At 44.7% G+C, this 25,681-nt stretch overlaps 2 protein-coding genes and 1 pseudogene across 3 annotated transcripts; 1 reads left to right on the top strand and 2 right to left on the bottom strand.

Moving 5' to 3' along the window:
• Window positions 1-139: 139 nt before the first annotated feature.
• Window positions 140-14,935, top strand: tpcn1 (two pore segment channel 1). Its single transcript, XM_083644182.1, has 26 exons — window positions 140-819; window positions 3,860-3,993; window positions 4,241-4,417; window positions 5,543-5,656; window positions 5,894-6,024; window positions 6,344-6,432; window positions 8,616-8,650; window positions 8,780-8,838; window positions 9,051-9,150; window positions 9,373-9,489; window positions 9,620-9,744; window positions 9,838-9,886; window positions 9,984-10,047; window positions 10,191-10,235; window positions 10,331-10,387; window positions 10,509-10,562; window positions 10,665-10,737; window positions 11,264-11,371; window positions 11,477-11,638; window positions 12,583-12,698; window positions 12,891-12,937; window positions 13,054-13,122; window positions 13,239-13,335; window positions 13,818-13,957; window positions 14,051-14,131; window positions 14,236-14,935. Exons 1-26 carry the CDS (start codon window positions 729-731, stop codon window positions 14,359-14,361), a joined length of 2,460 nt encoding a protein of 819 aa, XP_083500308.1. The 5' UTR covers window positions 140-728; the 3' UTR covers window positions 14,362-14,935.
• Window positions 14,936-15,084: 149 nt separating this feature from the next.
• Window positions 15,085-25,630, bottom strand: slc8b1 (solute carrier family 8 member B1). Its single transcript, XM_083643947.1, has 14 exons — window positions 25,185-25,630; window positions 24,498-24,650; window positions 22,563-22,620; window positions 22,121-22,226; window positions 21,844-22,011; window positions 17,799-17,912; window positions 17,640-17,708; window positions 17,395-17,525; window positions 17,083-17,224; window positions 16,851-16,972; window positions 16,405-16,558; window positions 16,216-16,296; window positions 16,032-16,099; window positions 15,085-15,878 (listed from the first exon to the last, which is right to left on the bottom strand). Exons 2-14 carry the CDS (start codon window positions 24,572-24,574, stop codon window positions 15,687-15,689), a joined length of 1,482 nt encoding a protein of 493 aa, XP_083500073.1. The 5' UTR covers window positions 24,575-24,650; window positions 25,185-25,630; the 3' UTR covers window positions 15,085-15,686.
• Window positions 18,944-19,957, bottom strand: LOC310783155 (alpha/beta hydrolase domain-containing protein 17A pseudogene; annotated as a pseudogene). The gene has a single exon. The product of its transcript is annotated as an alpha/beta hydrolase domain-containing protein 17A pseudogene (transcript).
• Window positions 25,631-25,681: the final 51 nt, after the last annotated feature.

Here is a 25,681-nt window from a genome sequence, read left to right as displayed (position 1 = left end):
CGCCTAGATTCCAAACTTTGACTTTTATTTTGAAAATCTGGGTACAGTCTGCCGTGAATCGCTTCAGTGTCGCAAAAGTCTGTTGACGTATCACGTGCTTGTGTCAGATATCGACGTTTGTGTCGTGCGAAATGTTTATGGTAGGAGTTAGATAGTTGTTTCTTGCGTTTAGTTATCGATTCATTGTTTTAAAAACACGGGCAGCATTTTCCAGATCCAAAAAGGTGTTTTGCGTTGATGTGATGGACGTAACGATACCCGGGCACCGCAGGAGAGGGCTCGTTAGCTTCGCCGCGATGTGACAGTGAGCCCGGACTCAATGACAGATGTCATCTCGGACAAAGACCAAAACAATGCAGCCAACAACAGGCACGCCTGCAAACGTTACTTCTTGTGTGGCACACCTCAAGCTCTTGTTAACTTGTAACTGTTAGTTAGCTATCATTCTGTAACAATAATTAGCAAAGAGTATAAAAGCACTTGCTTGCACGCTAGCTAACAAGAACTAACGTTAACAGTAAGCTATAGTAATCAGCAAAGAGTGAGCAAGATCCAAGATGTCAAGTTGTTGCGGTTAGCACAGGAAACTGCGCTTTTATCTAACGCTGGCTAGCGGTTTAGCGTTGGTAACATTTAACGTTAGCTAGCTGTCCTAGCAAATCGAGGGAGCTGCATAAGAACGGTGGAAATATCGAGGCTTCTTGCAGCCTTTTCTATGCTACTGTAGGATGGAGGTTGATGACGATGTGCCGCTCATTTTAACCTGGGACGACGCCAACAGCGGTCTGCTCAGCGACGAGAACGAGAGGGGAGATGAGAGTAAGTTTGTTTACACAATACGCATTGGTACCCACCATTGCTTGGCGGAGCCTGCTGGCTCCATTGAGACCACTATACGCCCATTATGATGGAAATTGTATCGTCATTTAGTACATTATTGTCATGATCTTAGAAATGAAGCTTCCTATGAGAGAAAACAAGTTTAGGGCATGATTAATTCAGTATACAAGGAAGACGTAGCTGACTTTTCAGCTCTCTGATGCATATTGTGACCTTGTATCACAGTCAATTTTGTTAAATCATTGTCTACTTACCAGAGGTGCACTTCTGCAGGCTGGAAACAGTGCGGTTGGGCGGTTTCCTCTGAGGATCTGTTGCTGGCTGTCAGATGCATACATGCTGCATGTCCATACCACACTGTTATAAAGCAGAAAAAGAGATGTCTGCACCTCTGAGATCACGTGTGTGGGCCTACATGTGTCCACTCTGTGTAGTAATCCTGCTGCCTTTGTATCCCTCATATAAGCTACAAACTGACCCACACACGAGAAACTGCAGTCTCAGCAGCCTGTGTGCTAGTGCCCCCCCCAGCCCAGTGCTCATTGGCAGTGTGTGTGTGTGTGTGTGTGTGTGTGTGTGTGTGTGTGTGTGTGTGTGTGTGTGTGTGTGTGTGTGTGTGTGTGTGTGTGTGTGTGTGTGTGTGTGAGTGAGTGAGTGTGAGAGAGCGAGAGAGAGAGAGAGAGAGAGAGTGTGTGTATGAGATGAGAGGGTTTTTTTTGGCTCTGGAAGTGGACAGGAAAAGGAGAGGTCTTTTTTCCAGGATATCGGGGAGTGGTGGACAGAGAGGAAAGATCACACTGTACTGTTGGTTGCTGTTGTGGGAGTTTTCTGGAGAGTTTGAACCCAGATACCCGGAGAAAGAAGTCTGCATTTAGAGTTGTATCTTCTCCTCTGTGATACTCACAGGCTAGGATCAAACTGTGGGGCTGTTGGACCAAGAGCTGCGCAAAAAAATACCCCCCCCCCCCCTGGGAGAAACAGTGATGACCGCTGAGTCTGTTTGTGTCTCTGCGAGCCTGACCTCACCATGTTATTGACCGGGAGCTCCACACATGTTATTGTTCTCAAACAAACGAGGGGTTGGAATGGCACACGACAGACACAGGCTTTACTCCTGTCAGTGTAACAGCGAGGCCTCCACCGGACTGGAGTTTGATCTTTACACTTGAGCTGATTCTGCCATCGCTGCCATCATGGTGTCCAGGAAAGTTCCGCGCCTGAGTTTCAGAGAGTGATTTTTACGACGCATCTGGTCTCCATACTGCTGCAGCTCTTTTATTTCTATTCCAAAGAGTGGTGCCTGCCTGGGGCCGGGCGGTGATGTGATGCATGTGGGAAGAGGATCCTGACAGCCTCACACAGGATGGAATTATGCAGCTGCATAGAGACAGCAGAGAAACATGGACTGAATGTTTGTTGAAGACGTCGGGAACTGACTTCTATTTATGATAAGGCTTGCTTTAATCTGTAGGTGAGGGCTGTTATAAAATACTGAGTTCATCTGGAGTTTAGTTTCTTCAACGTTTATTTTGATGATCCTGAGGTTTTTTTTTATGTTACTTGGAAAGATAGTCATTGTCTGATTCTGCTTTAAGGCCTTCCATGGCATGCTTCCTCTTCAGTGTTTTTAGTCAGACATCTAGACTTCTTCCCCATCCGGGGAAGAGACTTGTTCTTCCTCCTTCATTGCAGGACCTACAGACTTCATCTCTCTCTGTCTGGGGGAAGGGAAAGTGAGCTGTTTGGAGAGTGTCTCACACTCGTTTTCATATTTACAGGTAGCGCTGTGTTCAAAGTGCAAACTCCACCACCGAGGCAGGGAGTTCATTACAGAGTTAATGTTGCTGGAATCACTACCTCTCATCCAGGTTACTGTCTATAAGAGTTGTTTTCTAACAGAAAAGACCACTTGTCAAAAGAAGTATTCTTTAATTTCTTTCACTTTTCATTAGCGTTGTGGATTGTTTTGAATGGTTTCCTCCAGAGTCACTTTGATCTCCCAGCTCGGTCTGGACTCTAATGGTTATGCAAGGGCTTGCATGAAGACTCTGCTTGTCACCGGCAACACTGCTTTAATCTGTGGAGTTTGCATCAGGGCTGAGTGGAATGTTTGCCTGCCTTTACCTCCAGATGTGTGTGGACGCTGGAACAGGACTTGCGGACTGTGAATGACACACATGCACATCTGCTGTGGACTTCAGGGACCGTAATACGTTCACGCACACTTTCAGGCATCCAAACAAATCCAGGCTGATCAATGGAGTGCCTATCTGGGCAGGCAGAGACAGCTGCTTCCCATGAAGATCACACCCGTGACCAGAGTCCAGCTGTACTCTCCTCATACACCTTACAGTTAGAACTAGACAGCATTGGTAGGGGCACGCCTGTGTGTGTGTGTGTGTGTGTGTGTGTGTGTGTGTGTGTGTGTGTGTGTGTGTGTGTGTGTGTGTGTGTGTGTGTGTGTGTGTGTGTGTGTGTGTGTGTGTGTGTGTGTGTGTGTGTGTGTGTGTGTGTGTGTGTGTGTGAGTGACGTGTGTGTCTCCGTGTCATGTGTGTGCATGTGTACTAAACTCAGGATGAGATGTGGACATTTAGCAACATTTCAATCTGGGAATCCATCGGTTAAAAATAAATAAATAAATATATATTTTAACCTCTGGGGGTAAGCTCGTTTTCAACACCTGAATAACCGGATCTCAACACTGAGGCTATTGGCCACGCCCCTTTATGCTAATTTTATCTACCACTATATCTGGTTCTTGTGTTCACACTCCGACCAGCAACAGCACTACAAAAAAATTTTGCTTGCGGAGCTAAAAGACGAGCTGTTTGACAGTGTTCTTTTGCAAGTTGCTATGAACACTATTATCTGGATTTTCTTCGACCATGCTGACAGATTTTCATGCAAATAGAAACTCTGTCTTGAGAGATCAAACTAATATTCCTTACAGATTTTTTTATATGTATATATATAGACTTTATATAGGCTATATTAATACACTTTGGTCTTTTCTTCCAGATGGAGGGGGCAACTATGATATCGTTAACAACGCTGTGATTCCAACACCTGGACCACAAAACTGCAGAGCCCAAAATGCATCCTTACGCCACAGTTGGGAGATGAACTACCAAGAGGCAGCCATCTATCTGCAGGTATTCACAAACAAACAGTTGTTTATAAGTACTACTGCAAGTGCAATTGGGAGATTAGAGATCATGTGATTATATAATGGTTTACTTGTAGACAGCTAAACCTTGTACCGGTACTCTTTATATGGTCTGCTTCTGCTTCATGCACAGCTGCAATACATCTGTTTGTTCAGCTGTAAGGAACTGCAAAACACAAAATAAATATTGACTAATGCCTGGTTTGTATGTGTCTTTTGCATTTTCTATACAGGAAGGAGAGAACAATGATAAGTTCTTCACCCACCCTCGAAACCCAAAGGCACTGGCAGCTTACCTGTTTGCCCACAACCACCTGTTCTACATGATGGAGCTGCTGACAGGCCTGCTGCTGATGGTGCTGTCGCTGTGTGAGGCTCCAGCTGTGCCCTCTCTGCGCCTGGATGTCTACGTAAGTGGATACACACACACACACACACACACACACACACACTCAGGTACGCATGTGTCCTATCCAGAGGCCATAAACATTTTTATTTTTTCAAACCCCCTTTTCTCCCCAATTGTACTTGGCCCATTCCTTGTTAGGGTGTCCCAGTTGTTGCTCTACCCCCTCTGCCAATCTGGGGAGAGTTGTAGACATGCTTCCACCGATACATGTGCAGTCGCCATCCACTTCTTTTTATTTATTTGTTTATTTGGACGGGACCGTGCAAAATTAATGAACACAGAAACCATAGAACAGATAATAAAACCTGGAACATAGTAAAAGTGTAAAAATTGCCGGATTTAGCACAAGGCTAATTTCCATCCGTTGTCCCCATAAAACATAAAACACAATAAACATAAAATGTAAAACATAATAAAACATACATAAAACATAGGTAGCAGCACTCTAAAACTACGTGAAACATAAGTAGCAGCAATACACTCTAAAATACATGGCAGCAATTACTCTTATAAAAATAAAATTACATAATACACAAAAAGAAAGAGAAGAAAAACATACTACCTGTGAGTACATGACTGGTTTGTTTTCAGCCATTTTTTGAGACTGCCTTTGAAAGTGGCAAGGGTGGGGCTGTCCCTTATGGAGACGGGGAGACTGTTCCATATTTGGCTGCCTTTTATAGACAGGACATTCTGACCAAACGTGGTCCGTCTACGATTGACCTTGCAGTCTCCTCTGGTGTCTGACCTGGTGCCACTTGTGGAAAAAACAGGCACTCTTCAAGACCTTGAGATTCTCAAAGCTCAGGAAGAGATGCTGTTCCAGAATGTTACAGTGGTGGTATGACAAAGGTTTTCACCTGACAGCGAGGAGTTTCACCGGCAGGACGTAGCCCCGACCGACCAGAGGAGGCACTAGTGCAGCGACCAGGACACATACCCTTAATTTGGCTTCCCACCCGCAGACTCGGCCAATTGTGCCTGTATGGACGCCCGACCATGCCGGAGGTGACACTGGGGCTCGAACCTGCGACCCTCGTGTTGTTCGGCAATCTCAATCTACCACTACACTACCCGGATGCCAGGCCATAAACATACAGTAGTTGTGTGTTTGCTGCCCTTGCAGGTCCATGCCACTCTGGAGCTGCTGGCTTTGGTCATGGTGGCATTTGAACTATGCATGAAACTACGTTGGCTGGGCTTCCACACCTTCATACGACACAAGAGGACCATGGTGAAGGTAATGATCATGTATTGATCCCCACATGGACATTTTCTTCTTGCATGGTTTTTGCTCCTACATATGGAGGTCATGGTCAGTTACAGATCAACACCTCTGGATCTGGTAGGGATTCTGTGTCTTACTCAAGGGCACTCCAGCAGGGCAGATGCTTAGCCTACTGACACGGAGGATGGACTGACGCAGGCCGCAGGGTGTTGAACTTCTTGTTCTGAGTAGTCTCTTGTCTGTGTGCAGACGTGCGTGTTGCTGCTACAGTTTGTGGAGGCCATAGTGGTTCTGATCAGACAGACGTCTCACCTGCGAGTGACCAGAGCTCTCAGACCCATATTCCTGGTGGACTGTAGATACTGTGGTGCCGTGCGCAGGTACATGATGGCATAATCCAATACACACATACAGGGGGTGGACAAAATAACGCCTACACTTGACAATACATGAATATCATCTACGTGGGGATGCTGTTGTAACTGTGTCTAGTGGGATATTGAGCCATTATTCAAAAAGAAAATAAGGCTCACCAGACCTTTTTTTCCATGGCTTAGGGCTCCAGGTTCTGTGCTCCTAACATTGGCCTTTGACCTGCTTTTTCCATTATTTTGTCCACCCCTGTACATACAGACATCACTTATAACTTAATGGCTAAACCTTCTTGTCACTGACAGACAGTTCCTTTCGTCCAATCAGAAACTTACGTCAGATCTTCCAGTCCCTCCCCCCTTTTATTGACATCCTCCTACTGCTGCTCTTCTTCATGGTTATATTTGCTATCTTGGGTAAGAATAAGTTATTCTTTTCATACAAAATATTTAATTGATTCTCTTTTTTTGTCTCCTGCAACTAAAACCAATTAAAATGTGGAGGCCTGGGGCCTGTCTCATAAAGCAAGCTTAATGGATTAGCAAACTAATTTCAGGCTTAACCTTGGCTTTCGATCTCACGCTGGTTCACTTTTAACTGGGGCAGATCACCATGGTAACCTATGCTGCTGCACAGCTAACCTGCTCGGGAGCAGCTTCGGTTCAGGCTATCCCATCTCCTCACCAATCAGCTCTCTGGAAACCATGATGATGATCCATGAGGATTTATTATATCAGAGATATCATAATTATTAGGCTACATCAGATATTTTTTTCCTATATGAATAAACTTGAATATATATATATATATATATATATATATATATAATTTTTGTAGCATTTCCAGGCTATTGGCTCACTCTGGCTATAAAAGACGGCCTAACAAGCAGCAGGTAGCTTACATTAGTTGACCATAGTTATCGATAGTGAATGAAATGTAGGCCTACTGTTGCTTAAGTGTTGACATTCTTTCATAGGTTTACTGACAGTAATTAAAGGACGGCTTTACCGTGGGGAATATGAATATATATTAAATCTCACGCCCCTAAGGTTTTAGAATCAGTTGAAATTTTTGAAATTGGAGCTTCACTGCCTGACCTATCAGGCATCTCTCACATATTTTAGGGAAGCCGGATGACGCGTTACGCGTCATCCGGCCTCCCTCCCCATTGCGGAACTCGAGCGCCTATGAACTACAAGTCTTGTGAGCCATGGTCCCGCCTCTAGAGGTCCTCCACGCCCCTTCAGAGCTCTCGACGAAAAGCAAAAGGCAGCCATCTTGTTCACCCGCATAGCATACTGTAGCTAGGTTAGCTTTCCATAGCTCCTTGCCAAGAGACCATATCTCTGGAACGGAAGCACCAAAAGACACGGGACTGGCGGCATTGGAAAGCTCGTCAAATTTTACATCTAGTAGTAGGTGAGTTGAAGTAACGAAATCAACGCTGAGCAATGTACACATTTTTACACATTTTTACAGAAAATAGTTACAACATCAGATGCGCGTAACTCCTACGAAAATGCCTTAAAATGCATGAATTTTTTTTTATGAAGACATCTCCCGACATATATACATCGGTTTAAATTTGGTGCAATTTGGTGCAATTTTATTTTCGATTTATTTTCGATTTTTTCTTGTTCTCTTGTTTTATTGTCGAAGCCTTCTTCTTCTTTGAGTTTTATGGCGGTTGGCAAACATATATGTGCATTACCGCCACCTACTGGAGTTTGATATCAGCCAATTGCCTGAGGGGTGGGCATGGAAACGAAGGCCACGCGAGCCCAGTGCATTGTGGGAAATGTAGTATTTCGGGTCCCCGCACCCGCCCCTCCCCTCCACCACCCCCCCCCCCCCTCCACACAGAGTGGATTTCTGGTGATATCTCTGGCGGGAAACAACCAATTTCAAAAATTTCAACGGATTCGAAAACCTTAGGGGCGTGAGATTTAATATATATTCATATTCACCACGGTAAAGCCGGCCTTTAATGCAACAGACTACGCTCATATTCCCATAACATCAGACCTGGGCAACATGAGGTTGACTTGTGAATATGAAATCTTTCACAACCTCAACGTGAAGAAGACATATTGTATCAGTGAGAAGAATGAACACTGCGTCTTAATTATGACAGTTTGTTCTTGACAGAAAGACACAATTATTATCCATTTCTTTCTTATACCCACTTTTATGATCTACTAGTGTCAAAATTGTTAGCAGCATGTTTACATAACCTCATAATTATTTGTTGAGTGCTGATGTGATGTTTCCTTCTCCTTGCTCAATTATATTACTTTATACAGTGATCAATCGTTTAGTCTTATGTCATGTGGCTGGCTGTCTGTTACAAACCCCGCCTCTTTCATGTAAATGCTCTCATAGCTGCATAGGTAAATCTTGTGTTCACAGTCAGTTGATAACCAGCTACCTGAGGCCGGTTATCCAGGATCATCAATGTTGGGTTTTGTGAAGCCAGCTAATGCAAAGATAGCTTGACGATGTTGAACTGGCTTTGTGAGACAGACCCCTGCTCTCCTTAAAAGAAAAACACTGGTTTCTGTTATTTTGTGTGTCTGACTAGTCTGTTGTCGCCCCCTAGGCTTCTGCCTCTTCTCCCCGAACACCGCTGACCCGGTACGTGGAGTAGTTCTTCTGGCTGACATTAGTTTCTTTGGGTTATGTAAGTTGGGGACTTGAGTGACTCAGTTTGCTCTGTGCTCACTGGTCACATTTCCTGACTTTAGCACTCTCTTCTCCCCGCAGTACTTCAACACTCTGGAGAACAGCATTGTCAGTCTATTTGTGCTGCTGACCACAGCAAAGTAAGCACAACAGAACATGTAGTATTGTTCTGTTCCCTTTGCACACATGCTGTACATAACCTCCTTCCCAATTTTAAAGCTCAACATAAATGTTTGCCTATACTGCATGTCTGTTTGGTGCCAATTCCAGACTTTTCTTTTTGTATCCTATGACTGTTCTGAGTTTTTCACTGGTTAAGAATGACCTTATACCCTGTTCCTGTTTCCGGTAGTTTCCCGGACGTGATGATGCCAGCATACTCCAGGAACCGCTGGTCCTGTGTCTTCTTCATCGTTTACCTCTCCATAGAGCTCTACTTCATCATGAACCTGGTACACATAACGTTTAATATCCAATCTGATATATTTGAAAAATAGCTACATAACTGACATACATTCAAAACTGTAACTGAGAAATATTGTGTCCTAGTCCTACACAGCATCAGTCAACATATGACAACTGGTCAACCCTGTTACATCAGTCCTGAGACACTGACTATTATAAATCATCAACATCACCACACTGTCACTCAATCACGTTCTGTCCCTCTCCAGCTCCTGGCTGTGGTGTTCGATACCTTCAATGGTGTTGAGAAGATGAAGTTTAAATCTCTGTTGCTTCACAAACGCTCAGCTATTGACCACGCCTTCCAGCTGTTAGTCAGCCGACAGGTACACCCTCACCATTCTATATAGTGTAATCTACATGGGTACAAATTATGTCTTTCGTAAAGCATTCGTAGCTGTTCTAACTGCATCGTTGTGTGTGTTTGGCTATGTGTTGCTGCGGATTTCCCTCCAGAGGCCGATGGGCGTGTCTCTGAAGCAGTTTGACGGCCTGATGCGTTTTTACAGACCACGGATGTCTGCAAGAGACCGCTTCCTCACCTATAAAACTCTTAACACCTCAGGGGCTCCTATGCTCAGGTAACGACCTGACACACGATTTTCTTCTCAAGAACTTTGCATCTTTCTCAAGAGACATCCAGTGTAACTTAAGCTGAATCTGCTCTATTACAGTCTGGAGGACTTTTATAAGTTCTATGAGGCTATTGGCCTTAAATGGAAGGTAGGTTTTCCAGACATTCACCTTTGACTGTGTGGACATATTGCACGTTTATTTTTGTATCCTTGTTATATACTAGAATATTTGTGTGCTATTTTAGGCGCGACGGAGTGGAGAATACTGGTTTGATGACCTTCCACATACGACCTTCCTCATTTTCAGAGGCAAGTTCTCTCTTGTTCTTCTTTAATCCACAGACTGAATGAATGTTCCTAAATCAGGCCAGTAATCTTTTTCTCCATTCCTTGTCCCTCAGTTCCACTATATCTACAATGTTCTCCTATTTCTATGCTTTCTTTTCTAATAGGCATCAACCTGCTGGTGAAGTCAAAGGCCTTCCAATATGCCATGTGTAAGTGTCATAATTTACATGCGCCCAGTTGTCCTTCGCAATATAGAGAGAAATGATGTCGTCATTTATCTTCCATCCTTTATTTGTGACTGCAGATGTGGTGGTGGCTGTCAATGGCGTGTGGATCCTTGTGGAGACGTATACGCTGAATAGTAAGATCCTGCCCAGTCACACTGATTCGATTGAAGAAGAGTGTGTTATACTGAAGAAGAGTGTTATACTGAAGAAGAGTATGTTATACTGTGGATCTCTCACCTTCCTCTCCTCCCACAGGTGGATTTTCCTGGTCCAAATTTGTTCCATGGAGTTACATTGTCTTCCTTACCAGTGAGTAGGCCACTTTCTGGCTCCCACTCACGTACAAAGTCAGAATAATCTTCATGTGGCCTATTCTGACATCAACTCTGTCTCTGTCCTCCCAACTTTCAGTTTATGGTGTCGAGGTGTTACTGAAATTAGCCGGTTTGGGACCGATCGCTTATTTCAGCTCTGGGTGGAATCTGTGAGTAATCACGCTCAACTCTCCTCTTTGACTTATACAGTATGTGACAGGTGCTGAATCCAAAAGTCCAGACTTGTGGACTTTGTGGTGCGCTGCCATGAATCCAAGAGGTCCCTTGTTCAAATTCATTAAAGTCCATGCAGACTTTTGGAAGAGCTCTACATAGGCTTGCCTTCCAGATACTCTGCTACTGGACTTCACTAGTGAGATTTACCATAGTTCATTGCACTACAGATATAAAAGAGTCGACGGGTCAATGTCGCTCTGTCTGACTTGCCCCTTTTACACAGTCATGCAGCTCTGCGTCCTTGTGAACTCATGTCTTCATGGTGGGCACTCCAGTCAGCTTAGTACACGTAAAAAAATTCATAGTCTGTGAGGCTTCAGCCCATGAGAGTCTGGACATTTGAATTCACCAATTATATTGCTCAACAGTAATCCCAAAATGGCTATTCTGCGAATAGATTCATCATTTATCAAATGCAGGATGTGTGGGTGCTAACTGTTACTGTGTTTGCCTGTCTAGGTTTGACTTCTCTGTGACGGTTTTTGCCTTCCTGGGCTTGATTGCTCTTGCCTTCAATATGGAGCCATTCTACTTTATTGTCGTGCTCAGACCACTTCAGCTACTCAGGTGGGCTTTTATTTCAATCTCTAGGATCAGCTTGTAACCATCTCCTCCTGTTAGGTATGCTGCTATTGATGTGTCTTTTTGGTCTGCCCTCTGTTTTGCTCGCAGGTTATTTAAGATAAAGCAGAGGTATCGCAATGTGTTGGACACCATGTTTGAGCTCTTCCCCAGGATGGCGAGTCTGGGGTTGACCTTAATCATCTTCTACTACTCCTTTGCCATTGTGGGGATGGAGTTCTTTGCTGACGTGGTCTACCCCAACTGCTGCAAGTGAGTCATGTTCTCCAGTCTGGTTAGCTAACCCATAATAGTCATCGATTGATTAGAGTTGATTCAAGTAAGTAAGTAACTAAACGTTTATTTATATAGCACCTTTCAAGACCATGGTCACAAAGTGCTGTACAATAAAAAACATAAAGTTGAGGTTGAGTCTACTTTATGCAAATCAGGTGTGTGCAACGCAATTCATCACCTCTGGAAACTTGTGTACAAACTTTTAAACTAGATCAGCACCATGAGTGTGTGTTTGTCTGCTTCAATACACCAAGCTAAGTTGGCACATTGTTTAATGAAAGATAGATAGTAGTTGATTTGCAGGACATAATCCCCACCCTATAGTATCACATTGTTGTCACCTCTAGTTACTTGGTAGATTAGATAATAATAATAATAATAATAATAATAATAATAATAATAATAATACATTTTATTTGGAGGCGCCTTTAAAAACACCCAAAGTCACTGTAGTGTAGTGCATAAAAGAACATAATACTAAAAGAGCATAAACACCAGCATAGATCAAACAAGACAAGCATAGATCAAAAGAAAGCTTAGATTGGCTATTTGGCATGTAACCAAGTCTGTCAACAAACATACAAAAATGTGGTTTGTGACAGTTTTGGAAGGTTGTGAGAAAGTTTGTTTCGAGCCCTGTGGACATTTATTTAGCTGATACTTTTTTAAATAAGTGCACTGCAGACAGAGTGCAGATCTACTTAAGCAAACAGAGACAAAGCAGACAGTGCAGGTGCCTGCAGCGAGACACTCATGTATAAACTAACCGTTGTAAATGCAAAATTGAAAAACCTGTATCGGCCGACCACTAGTTTGCACAACCATTGTCTTCCCCTTTCCCCTAAACCCGGAGGCACAATAGCTCTAATTTAAGTTAATTTCCACTAACTGTACTCGTCTTTTTTCAATCAACCTCTCAGCACCAGCACAGTGGCAGACTCCTACAGACTGATCAAACACACCATTGGCAACAAAACAGTGCTGGAGGAGGGCTACTGGTATCTCAATAACTTCAACAACATTCTCAGCAGCTTCGGTATACCCTTGATTTTGATTTTTCTACATACATGTGTTATCATAGCCAAAGTACCTTACCGTATCTTACTAGTATGGATGGCCTCACTGATAAATTGAACCCCCAGTGGCATGACTGCCATGCTAACCAAATTAATTTCTGACAATCATTTCTTGCCTCTCTTTCTCAAAATGTGTGCATTTGTGTGTCTAGTGACTTTGTTTGAACTGACTGTGGTCAACAACTGGTACATCACCATGGTAAGATCATGTCATCTTTCTGTCCAATTCTTTTATCAGCCTATCACCACTTTCTAGCCTTGTCATTGATTGGTGGGTGTGGCTGATTGACTGCTGCTATGTCCACTCTCCCACAGGAAGGAGTGACCTCTATGACAACCCACTGGACCAGGCTCTATTTCATGACTTTTTACATTGTTACCATGGTGAGGCATGCGTAGGCAGGCGTGCATGATTGTCTACATTCTGCAAGTATGCACTGCATGCTTGCCTTGATCTGTGAGTAACAGATACTGTAACATTGTGTCTCTGCCCTCCCCAGGTGGTGATGACCATCATTGTGGCTTTTATTCTGGATGCGTTTGTGTTCCGTATGAACTACAGCCGCAAGAACAGGGAACCAGTGGAGAACCCAGAGGGTGGGACTGTCCGCCTGTGTGTGTGTGTGTGTGTGTGTGTGTGTGTGTGTGTGTGTGTGTGTGTGTGTGTGTGTGTGTGTGTGTGTGTGTGTGTGTGTGTGTGTGTGTGTGTGTGTGTGTGTGTGCGTGCGTGTGTGTGTACTTGTTAGCAATTGCAAACTATGATATGTAGAGCAGAGCATATGAATAGTTCCATTTCGAAAGGAGATGTCCTCCGTTTATCACCTACTGTGATAAAATTATTTCCGAAATTTGAATCATTGAATGAAAGCAGAACTCACATAAGTTGTTATCTTGGATCTTGATATCTTGAACTTTATGCTTGGAATGAAACCATTAATTTATTCTTGAATGTTTGTGGCCTTTCCAGCTCAGGTAAAATGTTTGCAGACTCACTCACTAATACAAAGACCTCCTGGAGGACAGTATAGTGTCTGAATCAGAGGTCTGTTTGTCAGTTTAATCTGTGTCTGTTGTTCTAGATGAGAATGGGATAGTATTTGAAGCAGAGGTGAGTCGCGATGAAGTTTTGGCCACTCTGGAGCTGTACAAACAGACCTGCCCAGGCCTGTCCTCCATCAACTCGCTACAGGGAGTCCTACAAGCTATGGACCGGAGTGGGGTGAGTACACACACACACGACAGACGCTTCTGTCTGACCTCTTTAGAAGGAATCCTACTAACTAGCATTTCCTCCTTCTCTCGGTGCGTACAGCTCTCGTCTCTGGTGTACCTAGGCAGAAGGTCAAGGACTAAGAGCGACCTTAGCCAGAAAATGTATGAGGAGGAGATTCAGGTGAGAAAAGGAGGTACCGTAATCGTGTATTGCGTGGCAGTCAGCTGGACCATCGCAGCACCCTGACAGCTCACTGTTCTGCTTTCCTCATGTTATTCCTCCAGGAGTGGTACGCCGAGTACTCGAGGGAAAACCTGCCGCAGCCGGACCAAAGCCTGGATCAGGAGCTGGACAGTCCCTCCCCAGAGCCTGAGCTCAACTCTCAGACTGGACCTCACAGCATCAATTAACACACTCTTCGCCACCACTTACACACACCACCGTATCAGTTTTCAAATGCTGAGAAAGCACATCACTCCATGCCTTCATCCCCCCATCCCCAACCCCCAGCAGGTAACCAGCCCTGGGCCTTTTGGACTGATGTGAGGGTGAGAGCAGTAACCAGTGACTCCCTCCTTACTGGAGCCCTCACCACAGACAGACAGCTGTACAGGTCTGTAGCTTGACCAATGAAGCGGGAGCATGGCCCTCCTTTAGCCTTCTCAGCAGTGAGTTATGAGGGTGTTCTATGGCGCGTGTATGTATACCACTGTAGGCCTGTTGTGACCTTCTGTAGATCATGTACAGTATTTACACCCAATGCCTTAGTTTAATGGCTCATCTGATCAGTATTAACAGAGGTACTATTCATAAGCTCTCCCAAAACCAAAAGTACACAAACATACACTCCTCTTAGCTCCACGCAACAGTGTATCTCTTAACTAATGTCTCAACAGACTGATGGGACAATTTTACTTTTATATAACTCGTTATTCTCTAAGTGTATTATAATGTATTTGAACTACTTAAGGAGTAATTTTAATAAACTATTCACTTTGTCAAGTGCATCGATGTACCTTTGTAGTAACTTGTAATCCTCAATGGTGTAGTGGGGAAAAACCAGCAGGCTACACACTGATATTGATATCATAGCACACATAGTAACATCTGTCAAACTAAGACCTACAAATGCAAACACTGAACCAAAATGATTTAATCAATAGATATACGAAGGGTATGTTGACACAAACACAAAATGTGTTTTCCCCCAAAAGCAGCTTTGTACAAACCGAATTTTAACATTACTTTTGATTTGCAGCACATTATCACATTCACACTGATTTTAAATATACCACACCCATTTGCACCACGGCTCTGTTACTGGACTGTGGTAGTTAAGAACAGTCATCCCAGTGTTTTCACTGTGGGCCGACAGCTCCAGTCAGTGCAAACAAGTTGAATAAAGGCACATGTGATTAGCTTCAACTCTCCCTGAGGAGAACATTCATGTTGGCTGTGTTTCAAGCCACATGCTCATGGGAAAATGATCAGAGCCCTTTTCACAAATAATGTTTTTCCAATACATTGCTGAGCGGTATCCTGGGAAAAAAAGATAGTTTGTCATGAGCTCAAAGTGTATTGTTGATTGTTGATTGTTTAGTATGAGTAGTGCACTAAATTAGTTATACAGTAAGGTGCCATGTGAAAAGTGTCCCACTCAGTGTAGCCTCTGATCCAGTGTGGCGATCTCTCTTGTGGAAGGCCTGTCCCTCAGTTCAAAATGGCCTTTCAGTGTCTATACAATGTGGATCTTGCCAAACTCTGTGAGCAGTGCAATGAGAAGGAAGATGGCATAGAAGACGATGAGGAAGATCCCGTAGGTCCGACCCAAGTGGAACCGACACAGCGGAACGATCACGAAGGACAGAACCAAAGACAAACCCAGAGATCCTGCGAGAATCCATGTCAACAAACCCTCTGGATCCAGCTGAAGAGGGGAGAAGAAGAAAAAGTGCATAATATTGATGTGTGACAGATACAGTTCAGATAAGAATAGGTCTTGAGTATTTGTGACTTTCTGTACAGTTGGCTGATTCTGTCTCATAGATTATAAAAAGGTGATGTATGTGTGGAGGAGTACCTGCACTTCAGAGTGGCTCGTACTAGCCATCTGCATCAGACAGCCCAGACCCACACCTAACAACATGTCTGGTGGAACCCCAGTCAAGGTCATAAACGGTCATATGCAGTCAGCACAATGCATGTCCACAAGATATATTTTCATATTAGCGACACAATGACACCCCATAGGAAAACAAGGATACTGAAAATGATGCCCCCGAAACAGGCAGATATGGCCATCCGTGGGTAACCCTGGCGCGCAATGGTGATGTCAGAAAAACAATCTGAAAACAGAAGCGTGTTGGACAAGTTGGGACCGGGTTGTTTCAGTTAATTATAAGCAAATTTATTATAGGTTCAGGAAGTTGAGGCGTTAAGCCCATGCATATCACCTCCTATGCTGTTGCCCCAGGCTAGCAGAGTCAGCCCCAGCACAGTGTTGCTGAGACTCAGCACCACACCGAGCATGTGCAGAAGACTGACCACCTCTGAGGCTGCTGCACTGATCAGCACTGCACTCACCACAAAACCCAACAGAGCAAACAGCTGGAGAGAGAAACACACAAGGCGAGACAAACTTGGAACCATGTCTACATTATACACACGTTTCATAATCACAGGGCCGAAACGTGAAGGCCTTCACTAAACACAGCATATCCATCCAGTTTGTTTACAAAATGTTGAATAATAGGCATTGCTCATTATTTTAAAATCATATATAATACATCATCTAATATGTTGAGGTAAGAAAAGGGCTGAAGGTGGCACTTTTTATTCAACCATAAATAGTGCATATCTTGTATATTTTGGGACAAATCTTTAATTTCCAGATACTTACTGGGTGATAGGTTGGAGGACAGTCATTGGTGGTGGTGCAGAAGACAATGGAAGACAAGAAAAGGCCCAGGAGAAGAGTCAGCAGCCAAAGGGGAAACTCCCCGTGGATCATATAATCTGCATCTAGACAGTGAATGAGAGAAGGTGACGGTTTAACAGTAGGCCTACATGTCATTTGACCTGCACTCGCTTTACCAGGCAGGTGACAGGCACAAAATGGAAGACGGACTTACATGCTCCAGACCGGAAGGTGAGCACACACACCAGCGGAGCAGTGACGAGGTGGAGGCAGTTTAACGGGCGCCTCCAGTTCCTATCGTCTTTATCGGGGTCGACCACGGGGATGCAGAGCAGCAGCAGAACCTCTAGCGGCGTCTGGTGGACAGAGGAGACAACTGCAGCTCAGCGAGCCCAGCACACGCACAGCTGGTCGGCAGTGTGTTGAATTCTCATAACATTTAATACGACTTTGATCAGCTTTTCACTGCATTGTCTGGGTGTATATCTTTACTCTGCCCCTTTGCAGTCAGCTGTTACACACACACCTTCAGTACTTTGAGGACTCTCCAGCTCCAGGACTTCCTCCTCCACTTCCTGTGGTCCACCGGATTCAGAGAACTCAGCAGGATCTGACTAGTGGACTCGGAGTAGGGCAGAAGGGGCCGATACTCTGACTCTGAAAAACACACACACACACACACACACACACACTAGTACTGACTGACTAGGCAGAATAATCCTGCATATATTAACTTATATGGTTCAGTATACAGCAGTGCAGCATTCCTACCATATTCTTGCTGGATCGTCCCATTGATCAAGCAGGGAACTTCATCATCTGAATCAGACGACTGGAACTCTGCAAGGAAAGTATTCTCAGTAGTGGTAGCTCACTGAATCGTGTGTGTGCACGTGTGTGATTGTGTGTGCGTTTGTGTGTGTTTCTCACCTGGAACATGTGTACCATTCCGAACAGTCACATTCGCCGAGTGCTTCTGCCGGTTGTAGATGTATGCACTGATGATAACAGTCAATACATACACCACATACAGGCCCATGTACCCTAGAAGAAGGAAATACATGAGGAATAAATTAGGGCTAGGGGGGAGGGGGGATTACAATGAAAGGTCATAAAATGAAATTAATGGCCATTAAATAAAATAATACAGGGGGGGGGGGGGGTACCCAGGATAATTTGCACCTTGTGACTGGGCGATTCTTTCCAGTGTGTTCTGGACAAAAAATATTTGGTGTGGATTTTTTCTATTCATCAGAAAACAGCTGAGAACGCAGCCTGAAGCAGGAGATGTTGCCATTATTTCCACAGCCAACAATAGGAGAAAATGCCGATCACACACAAACTACCTGGGCAAAACACAATATAACCAATATATAACAAGTTCCAATTCCCAATAGCTGTGACCAGATATGAGAATTTCCGACTCTATTGTGATGTCTTCCATTGTGATGCCATCCCACTCCATTGTGAGAAACCCCCCCCCCGGCCCCCCTTTTAGCCAATTGGCATGAACACAAACACACCCACACTGTGCTTTGTAAATAAATTTGTATTTATTTACAAAGCACTAATTGGAAAGCTTCCCCTTTATCTGTCTTCACTCTGTCTTCAGAACAACACAAGTCATCATACCCGCTCACAGTCTCATATCAGACTGCTCATTCCACGTGCGAGGACTGAACTCGGAAAGACAGCTTTTTCTTTCTTTGCCCCTAGCAAATGGAACAGACTCCAGGATACTTTGAAACTGGAACTCTTCATCCCCCTAGAGTCCTTCAAAGCGCACATTGAGAGCACCACGCGCGAGGAGTGTGCATGTTTTATTTAATGTACTTAAGTACAGTACAGTATTTAATCTTGTCTTGTCTGTCTGCAATTTTGTTTTCCTGTATGTGTATTGTTGTACCAGGGCGCCCTTGTAAATGAGAGCCCGCTCTCAAGAGCCCTCCCTGTATAAATAAAGGTAAATTAAAAAAATAAATAAACACTTGACCATGCTGAGAAAAAAAAGCCTCCTACGCCGAAAACTGCCTGCTAAAGAATGGTGAACTTTTTGCCGCAGCTAAAAACATATTTCATGCGTGCTGAGCAGCCAGTTCCTGGTTGATGAAGCGCCGTAGCCTCTCCAGGTACTGGCTGTAAAGGGCGATGTCGTTGTGACCGGCTCCCTCCACCCAGAGGGGCTCCACAGCATTGGGGCAGCGCTCGAACAGGGCCAGGCCGTGGGAGAAGTGGATCACTTCATCCTCCGTACCGTGGATGATCAGCACTGGGGACAGGATCTTTGACACCTTCTCGATGTTGGGGAAGGCATCGCAACAGTATGTTTTCTTGGTGTTGGGGAAGGCAACTCTCATGCCAGAGGTGAGAGGGGAGTGGAGGACCACAGCAGCACACTCAAACCGTGATGCCAGGTCTACCGTGGGCACTGAGCCCACGCTCTGTCCGTACAGGATGATCTTCTCAGGGCTGATGCCATACCGAGATCGGAGGGCGTGCCAGGCAGCTTCAATGTCTGCATAAAGGTTCTTCTCGGAGGGCTTGCCAGTGCTAACACCATAGCCTGAGTAATCATAGGAGAAGATGTTGCAGTTGATTTGCGTGCCTAAGCCAATGTAGAAGCTACTCATCTGGCCCAGGTCTGCTGCATTACCATGGGAAAACAACACTGTGAACCTGGCATTGGGGGCACAGCGAATGTACATGCATCCCACCCTGTTCCCTCGGCTAGACCTGGTCAGGAACACGTCTGTCACGTCCAGCTCTCTCTGGGAGTATAGGAACTCTGCCCCCTCCCTCAGATGCAGCTTCCACCTGCCCTCGCTGCCGCCTCCACCTCCACCTCCTGCGTGTCCTCTGCCACCACCGCGGAGCCGGGAGCGCAGTTCTGAGGCTCTAAAAGGTGCCTCAGCAGCCCCATTGCTGGGTCCAGAGGCACCAGCTCCAACATTGATCCAGTCAGGATCTGGGTCAGGCAGAAGGGCATAGGTGGGCTCTGGAGGGAGGAAAGCCAGTTTGGTTGCAATGCTGCTGGGGCAAGGGGGGCAGCAAAAGATGCAGCATAGCTTTCGGATAGACAGACTATTCATGTTCTGCTGGGTTCTGGAATCCCTGGGTCTTCAAATGGATTGGCACACAAGGGTGACAACATTCCCTAGTGTAGTCACTCAGCAATTCACAATGGGTAGACAGACATTACATCAGTGAGTGCTCGAGTGACTGGTGACATCACCAATTTTATACATAAGTGATATCATCAGTGATTTATGACAGAGACTGATGACATATAGACATTGTGACATCATCAGCCTTCCGCATAGGCTATAGTAGGACCGGTGCAACTTGAGATCTCCACAATTATATGCATTAGTGATATGATCAGTGAGTGATGTTATCACTGATTATATCATAACATTATGCCATCACTGATGTCACTCGATCAATTGTGATGTCATCAGTGAGTGATGTCATCAGTGATGTGACGCGAGCCTCATGCAATGATGACATCATCCATCAGTGATGCATACCTGCTAACACTCCCGATTTTTAACACTTTCTCCCGATTTTTAACACTTTCTCCCGCTGTGCTCCCTGATTGGTCATTTCTACACTAATCTACCGATTTGTAGAATGTGTTGTGGTACCTGGCAACCCAACCCAGACGCAGTGTCGAGTGACGCATGGTGCGTAACTGTCACTGCGCTCGTTCAAGCTCTCGGTGGAGGCCCACAATCAAACACGTCCCAAGAAGAAGAGATGTGCTGCCAAATTTCAGTGCGAGACCTTCCCATTTCTAACTGCTAGCCACATTAGCAAATGCCAAGCGTTTTGCAAGCTATGTTTTGCAAGCTATGCGTTTTGCAAGCTATGTCGGGCTATGTCATTTTGCAAGCTATGTAGCCAGTATGTTCCAAAAATTACATTAGCAAACATGCTAAACCTGACAAACACAAACAAGCCATGGAAGCACAGAGGAGAAATTCTACCATATTCCATATTCAGTGACACTCAATGTTTGCACTTGATCGTTTTTGTGATGTAAATTTTAGATGCTCACTTTTCATCACATCTTTTGTACATGTTGTATGATTGTTTTATTTGATCATTGCCGGGATTTATTTTACTGTGAGTTATGAATTTAACACTGAAAAAGTAATTAACTGTACATCCTTGTATTTATTATATTATTATTTGTGGTGTAGGGTTACATGGGCACGGGGGTGGGGTGCATTGAGGATAAGCCATTCACCGATACCCCAGAAAATCTCCCTCTTTTTCACAGCCCAATGGTGATGTCAATCGAGCAATTGTGATGTCATCAGTGATGTCACTAATGCAATGATGACATCATCTGGTGACATCTGGTGAAATCACTGATGACATAACAATTGCTCGAGTGAAATCACTGATGATTTATGACAGACACTGTGACATCAGATTTTTACCAGATGTTTACCCAACTACTGTGCATTAGTGTTTAGCCTATCTGTGTGTGTGTGTGTGTGTGTGTGTGTGTGTGTGTGTGTGTGTGTGTGTGTGTGTGTGTGTGTGTGTTTGTTGATGAGGGGAGGGGTGGTGCTGAAAAAGCAGAACAAATTTTGCTTTATAGGTAATCTCACAACTCAAACGAAACAATGATAAGCCAGTTTCGGAGGTGGACTCAGGATTATCTCAGGGTAGCTCAGGAAAATCATTCCCTGGGAATTACGTGGTGTGTATGTACCCTTTCAGACACGAGGCATTGTTGCTTTCACACATGTGGAACACCTGTAGAGTAGAGAGGGGGCGGGGGTGGGGGGAGTTGGCGCATGACGTAGTGTGCTGCGGGGTTTACGCGAAAGTCGAGACAGACTTTGAATAACGTTTTTCAATATAGAGTAGCTGTCCCAAAGACGGCATGTGTGTGTGTGTGTGTGTGTGTGTGTGTGTGTGTGTATGTGTGTATGTGTGTGTGTGTGTGTGTGTGTGTGAATACCCAGGGCTTCTGCCAGTGATATGGTCCTTCTGTAGAGGATGACGAAAGTCCAGAACACGGCCGCCATGTAAAAGATGACATCACGCATAAATGGGCGGGACGCCACAGTGAAAGGCTTGACCAATGACACGCTGCCCGCAACTACTGTGGTCACAAATATACCAGCTCCTATGGAGAGAGAGAGAGAGAGAGAGAGAGGGTGGATCAGGAAGAAAAGGATTGTGGTATTTATTCATGTTAATGTGTGTGTGTGTGGGGGGGGGGGGTCTGCACCTACCGAACAGTGCACCGACAGCCAGACCAGCAGTGTGTGGGTGGGAGAAAGCCGCCACAGCACTGAAGATATCAGGAGCTCCATTACCAAAAGCCAGAAATGTCACCCCCTCAGCACACAGCAGTCAAGGAAAACGGTAATTCATCGGTGGGAAATGTAATAAAAAATAGTGAATGACAGAGAAAGAGAAACTAACAAGCGCAAATTCACAATAGCTGTAACCACATACAGTATGCAGGATGGCAGGGGCAGCCCATCCTACTCTGCCTCTGCCGACTGACGGTCAGAGAGACCTATAGAGCTGATGGCAGCTAAAACAAATAACTCAGACGGGAAAGAAACTGCTGGTCACTCAGCAAACCTACTGTGTTATGCTGATTGATGAGGAAGCCAGAAATCATAAAAATGAGGAACTGTTGATTCTGATTAGAGAGGTAAAGGATACGGCCACGTTGTGAGTGAGTCGCAAACTAGTAGAGATGGCCGAGAGGTTTGGACAGAAACTGAAGGGAAACAGAGAAAACAGCAAAAACACAATTTCATTTCAGAGCATTTTATATTTAATATAAGACAGGGTCTGATGACCTACTTACTGTGCATTAGTGTTCAGCCTGTGTGTGTGTGTGTGTGTGTGTGTGTGTGTGTGTGTGTGTGTGTGTGCGCGCGTGTGTGTGTGTCTGTGAGTGAAAGAGGGGAGGGGTGGTGCTGAAAAAGCAGAAGTAATTTTGCTTTATGTAGCAATCTCACACACAACTCAAGCGAAACAATGACTAAAAGAAAACGTTCACTACAGTCATGTGACCAATTTCCATGCGACTAGAAGCTGTCCCAAAGATGGCACGTGTGCGCGCGCGTGTGTGTGTGTGTGTGTGTGTGTGCGTGCACATGTGTGTGGTGCACTTGCAGGCCTGTGAGTGTGACATTACACTTGGCTAAGCCAAATGTAATCACTAGCTATTCTGTGGTGCATTCACTGACGGGAAGGAACCAGAATAATTAATTCTTAAGACGCCCACATAAATACTGGCAACAAGAGGGAGACTTACAACTTTGATGCGGTGAGTCCAAGAATAACAAACAAGAAGAAGAGCCATATAATCTGTGGGGAGGGAGATAAAGACAATAGGGTGAGATGGGCTCTGCTCTATACTCACACTCTACTCTGGATAGAAGACAGAAGTGCTACTCCAGTCTGCTGGACTCCAACAAGAGCTCTTTGGCAGAACAGGTAGAATAAACAAGAACAGACTGGAGCTAACACTAAGACCATTTAATATAGACTTCTTTATCTTCCTTTTTTTGGCTTTATTTAACCAGGTTTGTCCCATTGAGAATGGTCTCTTTTACAAGAGAGACCAGGCCAAGAACAGCAACACAAAGTTTCAATAAAACACATAGATTTGAGTAACATTAAAATTATCTGATAAAACAGGTGCACACAGAGAACCGTTTTCAATAGATTTCACCATAACTTTAAAATAGCCTGGGTAAACCCAGCCCCCACGTGACCTGCTCTCAGAGTTCCCAGTCACTATGTAGTGACTGAGAACCAGAGGTCTGAGAGCAGGTCACGTGGGGGCTGGGTTTACCCAGGCTAGCTTTAAAATGGTTCAGGGTTAGTAAGCTATGACGTTTCAGATCAGACTGTAGATTGTTCCATGCAGTGGGTGCAGAAAACCAAAAGGTTTTCTTTCCTAGTTCAGTTCGGACTTTGGGAAAAATCGCAGTGACCAGAGAACAGAGATTGGAATTTCCACATTCCAAGCTGAAAAGAGATGAAAAGTAGAATGGCTTTGTAAATCAAAACATAGCAATGACCGAGGCAGCGTGCACATAAAGGAGGCCAATTCACTTTTGAGTACAATACACACTGGTGAGTCACAGATCATACGTTTTGTTTTATCTGCATTTTTAGAACAAGTTCAGCTGCTTTACAAGCCAAAAGGGCAACTCAAAAGCCTGTTTGTTGCAGTCACTCCTATTTGTCAGTGTTTCAGTGTGAACATCTGATTGGTTCCGTTGCGGTGAGGCAAATTCTCAGCGTAAATCCCCACGCAAATCCATTATTTAGCAAACTGGGAACTGACTGAGCCTAACAGAAGTTTGATAACTCTAGGTTCTCCCTCAGTGCCGTCAGCTTCCTCTTATGACGGACTGCTGTAGCTGACCTGCGTAATATGCTGCTTGCTCCAAGAGAACTGTGAACACAGACACACAGACACACAGCTCCGGGAAGGTAAATTAAGAGACCACTCGAAGAAAATAAATCTTAAAGTAGCATCTCCAGCTAAACTGATAATTTTGCAGTGGTCTCTTAATCTTGCCAGAGCTGTCTGTATACACACACACACATTCACTCACACAAGTACATGCGGCTTACACAGAGAGTGATGGTGAGAGGTGTGAGGTTGGGAGGCAGCAGGCAGAAGGCCAGGTAGACGTAGCTGATGAAGCCATCGACCAGGCTGCAGTCTGGTGTGTCCTTCACAAATGCACAGCGCTCCACAGCACTGAGGTTCATCACAAGGTCACACTGGAACGAACACACACACACACACACAGAGCAAAAGAAAGATAGTGGTGTTAAGTTTTCCTACTTAAATTTTATATTTTCTGAAGAACAGTTCAATTTGATTCTTTCTATATTCACTAGAAGTCAGCAGAATGAGAGGTGTGAGAGAGATTATTCTGATCAGAGGTTTCACTCTGCCCTGAGTTTATCTGCCCACTTGCAGCATAGACAGACAGCAACACACTTCTCAGATGAATTCCTGAAGCAAAGCCTTCTTCATCCAATGTGGGTCTGTTTCTGAACTGAAGGGTTTTGACACACACAAAAAAAGAGGAAAAAGAAAGCAGATGGCCACCTCAAGTCAACACTCAGGACTGTGACCATGTGACAGCTGGGCAAACCTGACGACCTGCCAGGTTCAAGGGATAATATTGCGCAATCAAGCCAGTAAACAAACTATAGACAGTCTCTTTACACAGCACACCTGACAGGCAAATTAAAATGTAACGTTAGACGGTTGACAGTTCACATGATCTGATTTGCTATGCTACAAACCTGGTCGGTGCTGCTCTGGGACAGCATTTCCCGTGTGGTGTGAGAGTACAGCCAGGCTACTCCAACACCTGGACGGGCTGGGAGGACATGGGAGCCCGAAGAAAGCTGCTGGTGACACGATAACACCAGCAGAGCACACAGCAAAACACCTAATGTCATTATTCACTATCCGACAACAGCAGCAGAGCACACAGCAAAACACGTCATTATTCACTATCCAGGAGCCACCTCCATTCCTGTTTTGGAGGATTCCAGGCGAGTGTAGTCCTGATTGTCGGCCGTGTTGCCCACACAACTCAGCGGCGCCGAACGAACAGCTGTGACTATCTAACCTCGCGTCACCATGCTCTCTCAAAGGAGAGCGCTGTGACAAAACCAACTGTTTGTTTAATGAAAACCACTCGTGTGTTGTTGTTTTTCCCACCCTCCAGTGTCCTCCTTGTACATTCTGTACACAAAAGTAGTGCACTCCATCGAAACCCCCGAAACCCCACCTA

This window comes from Poromitra crassiceps, assembly GCF_964638095.1.
Source record: "Poromitra crassiceps genome assembly, chromosome: 10".
Lineage (NCBI taxonomy): Eukaryota > Metazoa > Chordata > Actinopteri > Beryciformes > Melamphaidae > Poromitra > Poromitra crassiceps.
This window is presented reverse-complemented; position numbering and strand designations above follow the sequence as displayed.